The sequence below is a fragment of the Mastomys coucha genome, unplaced genomic scaffold, assembly GCF_008632895.1.
Source record: "Mastomys coucha isolate ucsf_1 unplaced genomic scaffold, UCSF_Mcou_1 pScaffold20, whole genome shotgun sequence".
NCBI classification, from domain to species: Eukaryota; Metazoa; Chordata; class Mammalia; order Rodentia; family Muridae; genus Mastomys; species Mastomys coucha.
The window spans coordinates 126,881,091-126,896,445 of record NW_022196903.1 but is presented as its reverse complement, the minus strand read 5'-3'; the positions used below and the strand labels follow the sequence as shown (position 1 = coordinate 126,896,445).

The 15,355-nt window shown below is 37.1% G+C and overlaps 1 protein-coding gene and 1 pseudogene across 1 annotated transcript; both read right to left on the bottom strand.

The window, feature by feature from the left end:
- Positions 1–570: 570 nt before the first annotated feature.
- LOC116098378 (taste receptor type 2 member 117-like) lies at positions 571–1,557 on the bottom strand. Its single transcript, XM_031381016.1, has one exon. It carries the CDS (start codon positions 1,555–1,557, stop codon positions 571–573), a length of 987 nt encoding a protein of 328 aa, XP_031236876.1.
- Positions 1,558–8,458: 6,901 nt separating this feature from the next.
- On the bottom strand, positions 8,459–9,547 carry LOC116100020 (annotated as a pseudogene).
- Positions 9,548–15,355: the final 5,808 nt, after the last annotated feature.

The window sequence follows — 15,355 nt, the reverse complement described above, 5'->3', positions numbered from 1 at the left end:
ATATATATTACAATTAGGTCCTTTTTTGATATTGTATTAATCAGAGTTTCTATTCCTGCACAAACGTCATGACCAAGAAGCAAGTTGGGGAGCAAAGGGTTTATTTAGCTTCCACATTGTTGTTGATCACCAGAGGATGTCAGGACTGGAACTCAAGCAGGTCAGGAAGCAGAAGCTGATGCAGAGGCCATGGAGAGATGTTTCTTACTGGCTTGCTCAGCTTGCTCTCTTATAAAACCCAAGACTTCCAGCCCATGGATGCCACGACCCACATGGGGCCCTACCCCCTTGATCACTAATTGAGAAAATGCCCCAAAGCTGGATCTCAAGGAGGTACTTCCCCAACTGAAGCTCCCTTCTCTGTGATAACTCCAGCCTGTGTCAAGTTGGCACACAAAACCAGCCAGTACAGATATGTATATTAAGAAATAACTTTGTATACAACTAGCTTAATTAGTAATAACATAAATCAGTGATAATTGCATACAGAAATCAAACTCATGCAGTTAAAATAAAAGGATATTTAAAATGTAAAAATGAAAAATACAAAAGACATTGGTTCATCTTGGTCTAAAATATACAACACAATCTATAGTATTTTAGAGATCTAGCTTCTGCATAATTTGGCCTGAATTTAAGCCATGACAATACCAAAAGACAGGCCTGTCTCAGCTTCAGGTCTCCTACAATCAAAATATATGAATGGAATGAATGAAAAGCTATATATACAACCTGGCAAAATACAATGAAAAGATGTTTTTTCAGTAATTTATAGTTACAAATTTGTATTAAGAAAGACAGAATAAAAATGGAGTATAGTAGGAGAAAGGCAATCATGGTTCGCAACGCTTTGAAGTGGGCCATGGTTCTGGCATCTCTGTATCCCTGAACATGCTGCTGCATCCTCTTGTGATGTGTCCATAGGGAGAAGGTGAGTAGAAAAATCGTTGACATGGACAAAACAAAGGGTACAGACAAGAAAATAATGTAAAGGCTTAAGACATTCATTTGACACTTTTCACGGTAGTGAGAACTAAAGCTGCATGATATGTTTCTTTGATATTCATTTATGCATAAGTTAATTTCCACATTAGTTAGTACAATATTTAAAATCAGGAGGAGCAGTGACACCAACAGTGTAACTGAAACTACTTTTTCAACTCTCCACTTTAGATAAAGAAAAAGAGAGTTAGAAAAATTGGCTATCTTGAGAAAATAAAGGATACTGAGGCAAGTAGCAAGCCAGATGCTGAAATGGTTGCCTATAAGCCAAACATTATTAATGACTTGTATCATGCTTGAATTCATAGTTAAATCTGGATAAGAAAAGGAGATGACTAAACTTATAAATAACAAGCTGAGATAAAAAACTCTGGAGATTGACAAAGCAGTGAGGATTTGACTACGTAATGACATTTTCTTTCTCTTAACCCAGTTCATATAGTGGATGAGGGCTAAGAACCCATTTCCTATAATTCCAATTATTAACTCCATGAATAAAATGATTGGAAGTATGCTCTGGGAGATAACAAATATTATTTTCCAAAGATGCTGCATTTACATATTAGTTATAAAGAGTTGCTCACATATCCACTTGAAATAAGAATTTTTAAAAATGATATTTAGACAATTTCTGACAATTTCTGTTGAAATTGTCAATATTGATTCTTATAACATGCTTTTTCTTAACTCTCCCCCACACACTAGCAAAAGAGCAAACATGCAGGTTTGACAGTGATGGAGTTGAATCACTCTCCATGAAAACGTGTCTCCTCACACAGCTCAGGAGTTCCAGATCAGAACTTCTTTGCTCAAGCACAAGTCCTGTAGTATTTCTGGCAATGATAAAGGAAGGGTAGGAAATTCACATGCTTGCATGAATGTGAAAATACATTATTTCCCTCACTTACCTATATTTGCTTCAATCTATGTATTTTGTAATGGCTGTGTTCTCTGCAAAATACTTATAGAAATTCCCAAACATGTAAAAAATAACACAATATTAACACATTTGTAAATTTCTTAGCTATAAGGCTTTATAAGTACTTCAAATTTCAGTGACCCTACCATATGATGTCTTTAAAGCTCACATTCTGATATATTTAACAATATCGTGAGGATCTTTAATCTTCCAATATTAAGTAGTATATGTAATATTGCCTTATTAGCTCACACATACAAATACATATGCATAATGCTCACACATAAGTGCATATTTATTGAGATTCAAATATTGTTAAATTTTTCTATAATGTACCCACATTGATCAATATTCATTGTGTATTACAGATCATGCTTAGTAACGTACAATTTGTTCAGGTCATACTTTACATGTTACCTGATGCAATAGATCTTCTCTATCCTTGAATTTAAAATGGAAGACTCTTCTTTTGCTGTAACCAGTCAAGATGATGATTAGTTAATCCACAAAGCAAGACAACTCCTCATTTCTTGCCTCTCCTTCCAATAGCAAGAAATACCATCAGACTATATCCAGGTTTAATCAACTGCCTCCAGTGTCTGCATTGTTAAGGTAACCGATTGTCACCAAAGGAGATGAAGGATGTCATAGATGCTGGGATAGATAAAGAATGAGCAATTGGATATACTGTTAATTCAGTATCTATAGAGTAATACAGGACTTAATGTACCAAATTTAGGAGTGATTACCAAATGTAGGGTAGATGATGGCAAATAACATGAAGTGAGTTAGAATCTTTAATAATAGTATATTCAGTCCCTGAAGGAACACTGGGCAAAGAGTAAACAATTTGAAGATTCAGAATTATTCATCATTGGCATGGTAAAATGCATCCATGTAGATAACATGTTAGTAACAGTCTGGTATGGCACATATCAAGGAAACATCTTAGAATGGAAAAACACACATACCTTCAGTGTAGAAGTAGAATGTTCCCTGTGGCTTGCTTCCTTCCCGGTAGCAAAATGATGTCAAGTATGAAGAGAAACAAATAGAAACAGGACAAGGGGAGGAGCTGAGTGGAATGGGTACTGACAGTGAGGCTTCACGGGCTTTCTGGAAAGCCTCAGGACTTGGATTTCCAGCAAGAATTACACTCCCCTGCAGAGAGCTCCTCCTGAAGCTTTATGATAACTTTCATTCTGATTTGTAATCATCATAGTTTCCACCTAACCAACAACAGATCCTGGGGAGAGAGTCTTTCTTAAACCAGAATGTCACGCAGCATCATTCTCACATTTCATCTACAAAATGAAATTAAATGTCAGCTTGAATTTTTCAAAATCCAGAACACAGTGCATTGGAAATGATACACTTTACTGTTTGTCATTAATTTTTAATATGCCAGAGCTTTCTTTCAAAGATGTGCCTCAGAGAAAAGTACTCTCACCTATTCCAAAGCCCATGTTAATATACCTGTTTTACCTATAATTAATTGCATATTATTTTAATTTTTATTAGTGAGCACCTAATAGATTGATTACACAATATTCATATATTCACAAAAAGTTTAATCAACTACAATTTAATTTATTTCTCCATGCTAAAATAAGAATCCTGTCAATAATATTTTGATGTATATATTTCAATCAATATTTATTTTATGACATTAAAATACTCTCTGACAAGCTGAGACAATTGCAACAGGCATAGGAAAACTGAATCATATGGAAAGGGAACTCTTCACTAGTTCCAAGTATGGGAGAGTAGATGCTTGTTCATGTCCCTAAAGGAGTATTTTCACATCTCAGTATTTAAATCCAATCTGAAAGTGATTCGTTACTCCCAAGAGTTTATGGACAACACAATATGGAATTGCTCAGTTAACGGGAAAATGATGACAAAAGGTTAGATAGATATGAAAATGGATGGATCTGGGAGGACTTTGGGAGAGGTGTAAAATGTATCAAAATATAATACATGAACTTCTCAAAAACTAATTAAATAATTTTAAAACATGGTACCTCAGAGATAGCAGGTTACTTAGACAAATCTCTGATGATCATCATCCTCCTGAAAATTTAAATTTTTCTATTGTGACCTAGGTAATGGGTTTCAAAATTTTACTAGCTGACATGATAATCCCCAAAAGTATATGTGGATTTGCAAAAAGATATGCAGCAGTACAACGCAAGATAGTATGCTTTTTCTGCATGTTAGTAAACAAGACTATTAGCTTCAAGTGAAATGTTTATCTTGGAAGATGAAGAAAGCAAATTATTAGATTCATGATTGGGGCAAATTTGTTCTCTTTTAGGAATAATAAGCCAACATGGAAATCACTGTATGTCACATTGCTGTCCTTTTTTGTTTGAAGTTAGTCAAATAATTAAGGAAAAGAACTTTAACACTTGACTAGAAACCAAAGGATGATAGAATTTTATGTTAGACAGTGAATCCCAATTGCATGAGCATTGCAGGCAACATCTTTCAAACAATAATCTACATCCACTCTGTTTCTTTGGTTTGACAAAAAACACTCTGTTTCTTTTGCTTGACAAAAAACAGAGGAATATTTTTATATATAATGCCAAAGGATTGTGAAAGTCAATATCTGAATAATAGTTTTCCTCTTTCAGCTAATGTAGTACAGGACCTAGAATGAGATTGCCTCTTGCTTTCCATTTATCTGTGTAAGCTATGCCATTCCCTTGATTGTGAGCTTGACTTAATTCACTTCTAATAAGGAGAATAGAATTATTATATAGGGATTTCACTCCTGGCAGTGCTTGTTTTCTTGGCTTCCTGTAGGTGGAAAGGTCTCAAATAATCAAATGTATCTGAATTTCAGTTCCTATAAGTATGATCATTTTTCTATTCAGACCCATAGAAAAGGAATGGGCTTTGTGACAAGGCAAAGCTTCGCTGACCAAAGCCCAGTAAAGGTCTGAAACCTGACAATGCCCAAGTGAACTTCAAAATTGATGAGCTTCTACTTTCTTCCCAAAGTAATTACAGGGAGATTTTAAGTTTATAAATATATATAAAAATAGAGGCAGTTGTAATTAAATTAAGCTTTGCCTCAATCTTGTTGTTCAAAGCTATCCTGTTGGGGAAGTGGCTTGTTTTAAAGCCACGGATAATAAGTAATTCAGAAGAGAGAGCTCTCAATGTATTATCAGTAAACCTCAAATAATAGATACAAAAATAACAGAAACAAAACAAATCATTTTTATTATAGAAACTTTATGTATGTATTTTAATTATGACCTTGACACTCTCTGCAAGTGACTCTACTTTTTTGATCAATATCAGAAATATGCTTAGTAAGAAAGAATATAGGTGAACTAATCCTCTGTCATGAGTTGGATCCCAAGGCCTGCAGAGCAACTGTGTGTGTGTGTGTGTGTGTGTGTGTGTGTGTGTGTGTGTGTGTGTGTGTGTGGTGTATGGGTACATAAATATTGTTGTGGATCTTAATAACATTGTTGTCCTGAAGAAGTCTGGACAAAATTTGGACAGCTGACTTAAGAGAAATCCACCTCAGTAATTCTCATATCAGGAGAGGGTAAATTATCTCCATTTAGTTCTCTGATATCAGAGAACATAGTTCCTGAAATTCAATTCACCAACCTGGTCTTAAATTCTACTTCACTTCAGTTCCATGATGCAGAGACAACATTGCAACACATTTAAATAATCAAATTGGCTCTTATTTGCAAAACTAGTTTTAAATGTCTCTTCATTCTTCAAAATTTAATGTGTACTATGTCACTCTGGGAATGAGTTTTAGCTTTATAGACAGAATATAGTTAAGAAGAACAAGGGTTCATAAATTCAAATGAAAACCCAAAAAGAACAAAAAGTAATCATTTCAAGTAATATTTTTATTAAGTTAAAAGTTAATAGATTTTTTCTTTTAAAATAATATTAACCAAATATGGACAGCTTTAAGGATTTCTGATTCTCTCTCTCTCTCTTTTTCTCTCTCTCTCTCTCTCTCTCCCTCCCTCCCTCCCTCCATCTTTCCTTCTGCCCCTCCCTCCTCTACCCTGTCCCTTCTATCTGCCCTCCTGCTCATTTTAACAACTCTGAGTGGCATTACATTGAATTACAACATGAATGACTCCTTTTATTTAGTCTGTTGAGCCTAGAGTAAGAAGAGCTGAGTCCAATCCTGTGGCAAATTGGCAGACTTACTGTCTTGCTGTCTCCTTTAGATTGAAGTCGCCCCACTGAGAGTGATGAGAGAAGCTCATAATACCAGGAGAGTAAGAATTTACTAGGTTAGTGATGGTCCTAGATACACAAGGCACAAGGTCTCTTATCCAAGGTTACTTAAGTAACAACAACCACTGGGGAGAGGAGAATTTTTTTTACTTCTGAGCTGCCTGCAAAGCATGCATCTTTCCTAAGTGCTGACTGTTGCTAGGACAGACTCCTTATAGATGCAGCCATCCTGAGACATCCATATCCCTGTAAGTAACCCCATTCCCATTCTCTCAGAAACAACTCATACAATTCAATAAGCTGGACATGGGTGAAATCATTATTCCTGTTTGTCATTAGTGTTTTATCTGAATTGAATGTCTTCCCCGGAATACATCACAATACATCATTCACAATACATCATTCTACAAATGTTGTTTGCTAATGACATACTAATTGTGAAAAACATTTTCATGGTAGGTGGATTAAACTCTATCTACTTGTGTATAACCTCTGAAGCTATGAAATTTGGAAATGCAGATTTTTTCACCTTCATACTTACATCATCATCTAAATTTATTATTCTTTGACAATTACAATGCTTCCCTTAATTTCATAACCATTATTTCTCTGTCATTTTTATTTCATAGACTAGAGTATATAAATAATCTCAACCAATCTATGATACATAAAAAACTAAGTGAGGTAAAGAGCAAAACACAAAATTATGTAAAAATATGTATTCTACTTAATTTGTAGTAAATTCCAATTTGCTATAACAGAACAATCTTCACCAGAGCTACTGTCTATGATTTCTGGATGAAATGAAAATATTCTCTACATAGAAGATCTCTACAAGTGACAGTATGTGAAGATCTTTTACACATTTTAGAAAGACAAGAAGACAATATATCAGGAAATAGAGTCTCTCATCCTGAATTCTTTCTGTAAATCCCTCAGGCCACTAAGTTTGCAGTGTCTGGAAACAGTCACCTCATTACAATGAAAATAAGAAACATATAGAGTCTTATAACTCAATAAACTAATCTTATCAATTATATTTTGACATTCCATTTCATCTTGATTTTGTTGAAATTTCATTTATTTCTTAGCATTAATCTAATATCTTAAATAAGGATACAGACATTAATTAAAGATAACATCCCACAGAAATAATCATTACTATACATTAATTATTGTTTATGTTAATTCTAGAAACCATAGGAAAAAAGCATGTTGAATAGAAGAATATAACCCTTCTTGGAACTGCTTGTAAGAGATTTTAAATTTCTTTATTTCAGAGCTACTGTTTGTCATTAAAATATGTTCAAATGGCATAATAGATAGATATTAACTATAAGTATTTTTCAGTAAACAAATGCATATTTTGTTGGAATATGGGAAAGTATATTATAAATTTGATGCAGAAATTTTTAATAATACAATTATGACTGAACAAAGAATTCTTCATCTTTCATAAAATTCATCATCATTTCATACTGAAGATTTATCTGCATAAAATACTGTGCATCTTACCAAGGTCTACTGCCTATGTATCATATTTTACAACTATCTGTTTGACATAATGAGTCCATTTAATTTCATAGGTTTTTAAATTTTAATATGCAATAATATTAAGAACAGGTACATGTAAAAAATCTACTTTTGATTGTATGTGGGTCACCAATATGCTATTATGCATCCATAATAGGAAATCAATCAAAAATAATATTTCAAATTAATATTTTAAATATATCATACTTATTTCCTATAATTGTGAATTAATATAAAATTGATTATTCTATGTTCCCTAAATTAACACACATTGTACTTAGAAATGTAAATTACATTGTCTTAATAATCATGAAAGTATTTTAGAATGGTTGATAATGAAGCTAATAAAAAATACACATAACTCAAACACAAGAGCCTTTTGGATCCAAAGAACTGGCAAAAATAAATCCAAATTGTGTTCACTATTTAATAAAGTACCTTTATTCCCACTCTTTTATAATTCTATATTAAACTACACATTTCATTTTTTCTTTTATTAAATATTTTCTTTATTTACATTTCAAATGTTATCCCCTTTCCTGGTTTCCCTTCCAGAACCCCCTATGCCATCATCCTTCCCCTGCCTCTATGAGGGTACTTCCCCACCCACCCACCCACACTGGCCTTCCTATCCTGCATTCCCCTACACTGGGGCATGGAATACCCTCAGGTCCAAAGGGTATTAAGTCCCACTTAAGTCCAACAAGGGCATCCTCTGTTACATTTGGGTCTCTCCATGTGTATTCTTTGGTTGGTGGTCCAGTACCAGGAGGCTCAGGGGGTCTGACTGGTTGACACTGATGCTCCCCCTTTGACATCCTTTTGTTGTCTAATATAAAAATGAAAAATACAAAAGATATTTGTATCAGTTAATCTTTGTCTAGAATGTAAAACATAATCTATAGTGTTTTTGAGATCTAAAGTTTCTATATAATTTGGCCTACATTTCAGCCACCATAACACAAGAGAGACAGGACTGTCTCAGCTTCATGTCACCTAGAATCAGAATACATGTATAGAATGAAGGAAAAGCTATATATACAACCTGACAAAATACAATGAAGAGATTTTTCTTCAGCAATTTATATTTCTAAATTTGTACTAAGACTGACAGAATAAAGATAGAGTATAGTAGGAGAAAGGCAATCACAGTTTGCAAGGCTTTGATGTGGGCCATGGTTCTGGCATCTCTGCATCCCTGAACATGCTGCTGCATCTTTTTGTGATGTGTCCACAGAGAGAAGATGAGTACAAGAAATATTGACAGGGACAAAACAAAGGGTACAGGCAGTAAAATAATATAAAGACTTAACACTTTCCTTTGACAATTTGCTTGGTAAGGAGAACTGAAGTTTCATGATATGTTTCTTTGATATTCATTTATGCATATGTTAACTTCCAAGTTAATTAGTAAAATTTTTAAAATCAGGAGGAGCAGTGACACCAGGAGAGTAACTGAAACTACCTTTTCAACTCTGCACTTTAGAAAAAGAAAAAAGAAAGTTAGAAAAATTGGATATTTTGAGAATATAAAGGACACCAAGGCACATAGCAAGCCAGATGCTGAAATGGTTATCTATAATCCAAACATTATTAAAAACATGTATCACCCTTGAAGTCATAGTTAAATCTGGATATGACAAATAGACTTAGAAAAAATAAACTGAGATAAAAAAATTCTAGAGATTGACAAAGTGGTGAGGATTTGATTAACCAATGATGTTTCTTTCTCTTAAAAACGTCCATACAATGCACCAGGGCTAAGAACCCATTTACTATAATTCCAATTATTGATTTTATGATTAAAATGATTGCAAGTATGCTGTGGGAGATAACATATATTGTCTTTAAAAGATGCTGCATTTTATATACTAGTTGTAAAGATTTGTTTGCATGTCCATTTGAAATACAAGTTTTAAAAATGCTATTTAGACAAATTTTGACAATTTCTGAGTTGATTCTCATAACATGCTTTTTTTCATAACTCTCCCACACACACTAAAATAGGCCAAACATACAGGTTTGACAGTAACAAGGTCTGAATCTCTTTCCATGAAATTGTGTCTCCTCAAATATCTCAGGAGTGCCAGACCAGAACTTCTTTGCTCACATAGCTCCTGTAGTGTTCTATGGACAATGAAAAAGGAAAGGTTTGAAACTTACATGCTTGTGTGAAAATGAAAACACATTATTTTCATCACTTACTTATATTTGCTTCAATCTATATATTTTATTATGACTATGTTCTATGCAAGACACTTTTATAAATTCTCAAATATGTCAAAAACAACAAGATATTAACAGATATGGGACTTTCTTAGCTATAAGGCTTTATAAGTACTGCAGATTTCAGAGACTTTGCCATATGATGTCCTTAACTCTTACATTCTGATGTTTCACAATGTTATGAGGATCTTTAATTTTCTAATATTAAGTAGTAAAAGTAATATTGCCTTATTATATCACGTGCATAAATACATATGTACAATGCTCACACATGTTGAGATAAATCTCCAACCCAACTATAACCCGGCAATAAAAACACAACTCAATTAATGTGAATATATGCTGTGTGCCTAAAATGGACAGATGTACTACTACACTACCATGTTTCCCATCTATGAGACCCCTTATAACTTGCAGTTTCTCCAGGCCAAGTGCTTCTGCTCCACTTTCCTTCTTCTCCTTCTCCTCCTTCTCCTTCTCCTCTTTCTCCTTCTCCTTCTCCTTCTCCTCCTAATCCTCCTCATCCTCCTCCTCCTCCTCCTCCTCCTCCTCCTCTTCCTCCTCATCCTCCTCCTCCTTCTTCTCCTCCTCCTCCTCCTCCTCCTCCTCTTCCTCCTCCTCCATTTTCCTGTCTCTTACTCCCTTACCTCCTTTTTTTCTCCCCCAACTTTCTGCTTCAACTTCCCTTTATCTGCCCAATCATCTGCTCTCCTTTATTTTACAAATTAAGGTGGGGAGAAGGTTTATAGGAAATCACCTGAGTACTGAGTCATTCCTTGTTCAAACCTCCTCACAGAAGAATAGAATTAACATCAAATATAACTACCCCAGGGCTATTTGCAACACCCACATAACATATTTATTAATATTCAAATATTTTTAAAAAAGTTTTCTATAATGTATCCACATTGGTCAATATTCATTGTATATATAGATCATTCTTAGTATGGTACAAGTTGGTCAGGTCATGCTTTTAATATGCTTTACATGTTACCTGATGCAATAGGTCTTCAATATCCCTGAATTTAAGATGGACAACTCTTCTTGTGCTATGACCAGTCAAGATGAGGATTAGCTAATCCACGAGGTAAGACAACTCCTTATTCCTGGCCTCTCCTTTGACTGGTACAACAGATTCTTTGCCATGGGCTGGCCAGCCTGGGCCTCCCTCAACCCATGGGAGAAACAGGGTCCTAGTCAGGTTAACAAGGCATTGGCAAAGAAATGACAAACAGACACAACACAAGGGAGTGCAGAATCTGAGTGCAATTGTACAAAATAAAAATCAAGCTTATATAGTATACAGAAACAAGGCAAATAACAGAAGTCATGTAGGCAGGAGAGGGCCACATCAAGGTCAGTGAGAGCAAGCAGCCAGGTGTAAAGTGGAGGAACAATGGTGTCCTTCCTGGGCTATTTTGGTAGCTAGGGACTACCAAAATAGCCCAGGATCTGTTTGAGGCAAGCAGCTGAAGGTGGAATTCTAGTAGTCCTTGGTTGTAACATAGATAATTGGTGACAGAAGTCCTACAACTTCTCTCTGGTATGTAGAACAATTCTTCCAAGTGTGGGACTGCTCTGATAATTAGTGCCTGACTGCTATCTCTTAATTTTGGTGACACCCTGTCTGGTAAGACAGCTTCTTTGCAAAAATTCCAAGCTAATTACAGCTAGGAAATCAATTAGGATTATTGAAACACTATGGAGGCCAGGAAATAATGCTTAATCTCATTTTAGCTAATAAGGAAATATTTCTTAGGGTACCTTTATGCCTGAATAAAGAAAGCATACAAATCTCTCCACAGACTTTAGCAGAGACCAATCTGGAACACATCAGAGCTAAGAGATATCAGCAATAGAATACTCCAGGAAACTGGCTCTCTGTGAAGTGTATGTCTAAGGTCCATGATCAGATTTTTTGGCCTGACACGCAGACACAACTGAAGTAGAAAAACGCTGTGTGACAATTCTTCCATTAACAAAAAACAACATCAGACTGTATCCAACTCCAATCAACTGCCTTCAGTACCTACATTGTAAATGTACATAATTGTCACCAAAGCAGATGAAGGATGTCATAGATGCTAGGAAAGATGAAGAATGAGCAATTGGATACACTAATCATTCAATATCAAAAGAGCAATACAGGATTTAATAAACTAAATTTAGGAATGGTTGCCAAATATAGTGTAGATGGCAGCGCATAACATGAAGTGATTTAAAGTCTCTGACTGATAGTAAATTCAGTCCCTGAATGAGTACTGAGCAAAGAAGGTAAACAATTTGAAGACTCAGAATTATCCATCATTTGTGTGGTAAGATCCATCCAAGTATGTAGCATGTGGTAACAGGCTTGTGTGCACATATCAAGGAAGCATCTAAGAATGGAAATGAAAGACTGGGAGACTTAGAAATTTGGGAAAAAGCATGTTAACGAAAAGTAATATACTAGTAGAAATATAACAAGCCAGAAATATAAAATAGACAGTTCCAGGAACTCAGAGCCTCAGGGCTCTGGTTCCCAATACCTGCCCCTCCTGGCTAATCCGCAATGAGGGCGGAACTAGGAATGAAGTTCTACTGGTTTATGAGACTCTCCACCCTGTCGACCAGTAGATGAAGATTACATTCTTAAAATGAATATGTTTCCCTCCCTAACTGAATACCTTGGGTTGGGTCCCTCTGAAATTTTCCACTGTTTTTATGTTCTGTTTCCTTGGTAACCCTCTCTCTGTCCCTAGCTTATAGTTGTTTCCTTAAATACCCCTCACTTCTTGTGTTCGGGGCCGAACTCTGGCCAGCATGGTCATGAGATTGACCCCGGGATTGAACTCCTCTGGCTGACAAGGTCATGAGATTGACCCCGGTACTGGTACCCTCAATAAACCTCATGTGATTGCAGCAAGTTCGGTCTCTCGTGAGTCATTGGGTGGTCGCATCATCCCGAGACTTGAGTAAGGATCTCCCCAGTTCTGGGGGTCTTTCATTTGGGGGCTTATCTGCAGGATTTACGATCACCCTTGACTCTCTGAAGACCCCTTGGAGGTGAGTTCTTAATTGTGGTCTGTCTGTCTGTTTGAGTTCTTGTGATGTGTTTGTGAACTGCCTGCCTGTTTTGCATCCTGTGAATTTGTACCTGGCCGCTTCCCTGGAAGGGATAGCAGGGCTTATTTTCAGTCAGCAACTCCCTGCCCTCCTTGAGGGGGAAAGGGGACTGGTTGGCAGATGTGTCAGGACCACTGACTAGTACCCTGGGAGACGTCCCAATGGAAATTGGGGATCCTCGGGGATGCCCAGGAGGAACCCTACGGGAGGCCAGGGGAGAAACATTAACCCTGCTCAAGAGGAGCATGGGTCTGTTCTCCCGGCTATTTAACCTGTTCAATTGGCTCTGCTTTTGGTGTGTTACTCTTTGTCTGATTTTTTGTGCTGTATTTGTGATTTTTGTCTCCCTTGTGACTGCGATGGGATGGACAGTAACTTTGACGTTGGCTCACTGGACGGAGGTTAGGGACATGTCAGTTCAGGTGAAATAAGGACCTGTCTGTTTTTCTGAAGTAAGGTTGGCACTCGAGATTGAGACGAATCTTTTTGCGTGTATTTTGTAACCAGTCCATCTCGGCAGCCATGGCAGGCATGGGTGGAGCGACTCTGTGATTTGGCTTTGATTACCTGTATACCTGATGTTTGTTACTGGGCCCAGCTGTCTTTCTCAGTGTCATGGACCTGAAAAGGTGGATGTCTGTGAGGTGACTGATTTTGTGTGTGTGTGTTTGGACCTTGGACTGACGACTTACACCCCCCCTTGACTGATGGATGGTGTTGGAGCTGGAGCCACTGCCGCTGGGTTTTTGGGTTGCTCCTGGGGGAACCAGGAATAAAAAATGGTGTTGGCAGGAATCCTGTGGTCCCGGTTTCCCAAGAGGGCAGTCAGAAACATGGAATCGGCCCCATATTTGCCAAAGCGTTAGAGGCAGGGGCCTGGACTCAGGTGCTGCAGTTCCAGTTCTTTCCGGGCCAGATCCAGATCCCTGGCCTTTTCCCCATCCAGGCTGGCCACCTGGATGGAGACCCCAGCCTCAACCCCAGACATAAGCTGAGGCAGAAAGGTTATGTCTGTGGAGCTGGCTCTGGGGGAGGACCAGCAGCCGACCCGCTGCACCAAGCCATGCGGGCTGCTGGAGACGAATTTGAGACCCGCTTCTGCCGTACCATCTCTGACCTGCTGCTCAGCTACATGACCCCAGGCTCAGCCTAGCAATGCTTCACTCAGGTATCCCACAAATTTTTCCAAGGGGGCCCCAACTGGGGATGTCTTGTGGCATTTTTTGTCTTTGGGCTGTCTTATGTGCTGAGAGTGTTAACAAAGCAATGGAGCCATTGGTGGGAGAAGTGCAGGATTAAATGGTGGTCTACCTAGAGACAGGCCTGGCTAACTGGGTCTACAGCAGTGGGGACTGGGCAGAATCCACAGCTCTATACCGGACGGAGGCCCTGGAGGATGCATGTCTGCGGGATGGACAGCTGCTGCTTTGAAGCCCAAGGTAGGTACCTAGATTCAGCTGACATGGGTTCCAAGGTGAGGCACAGCCAGAGAGCAGGGCACAGCAGTCAGGGACCTCTGAACAACCAAGTAGGTTTTTACAAAATAGATTAATTGGGATAAAATATTGTCTTTATCATCTGGTTTAAAAATTATTGAATTGGTATCTTGTAAATTGTGGTGATTGAATATTACTACATTGAGAGTTATGCTTTGCTTACCATGTGGTGGGCGCTGCTTAGATAAATGATTGTTGTTCTGTGTTTCATATTAAAGAAGAAAAAAATTGGTTAAAACTTTGATTTAGTTGGTAAAAGACAGTCTTAATTTGTACAGCAGAGACTGATAAGCCTTTGTGCTGTGGCCAGAAGTTAGGCACAATTGAAAAAGAGCTGATAGAGGCTGACTGTCTGCATGAGCTGCTCTTAAAGGGGACAACAGCTTTTTGCTTGTAATATTGGTAATAGAGAATTAGCTTAAAATTGGTAACTCAGGGTTGGAGTCATGTTAAGTGACAACACCTGGCATGAGCTGGCCCAAGAATATTTTATGTAATTTTTACCCCTTATAAATTTAATGAGGCCAAGGGTGAGGCCTGGACCAGAGATAAGATTTAAAACGGCGTCTTTGATGTATTGAAAATTGCACTGTCATGCATTCATATGTAAGAATTGGCAGCTAAGCTTTGTAATGTGATAGTAATGCTTTGATATTGATTTTAAAGAAAATGGAAAGTTTAAAACTGGGTTTTGTTTAAATTATGGTTATACCTTAGCATTACAAGAATTAAAAAAAAAAAGTGTGGAGTCTAGTAAAGTAGAGACAAGTGATGAACAGTCTGGAGACAAATAAGAGTTAGTTTGCCTTGGAAATAAAAAGTAAATAGAAAAATAATCCAAATT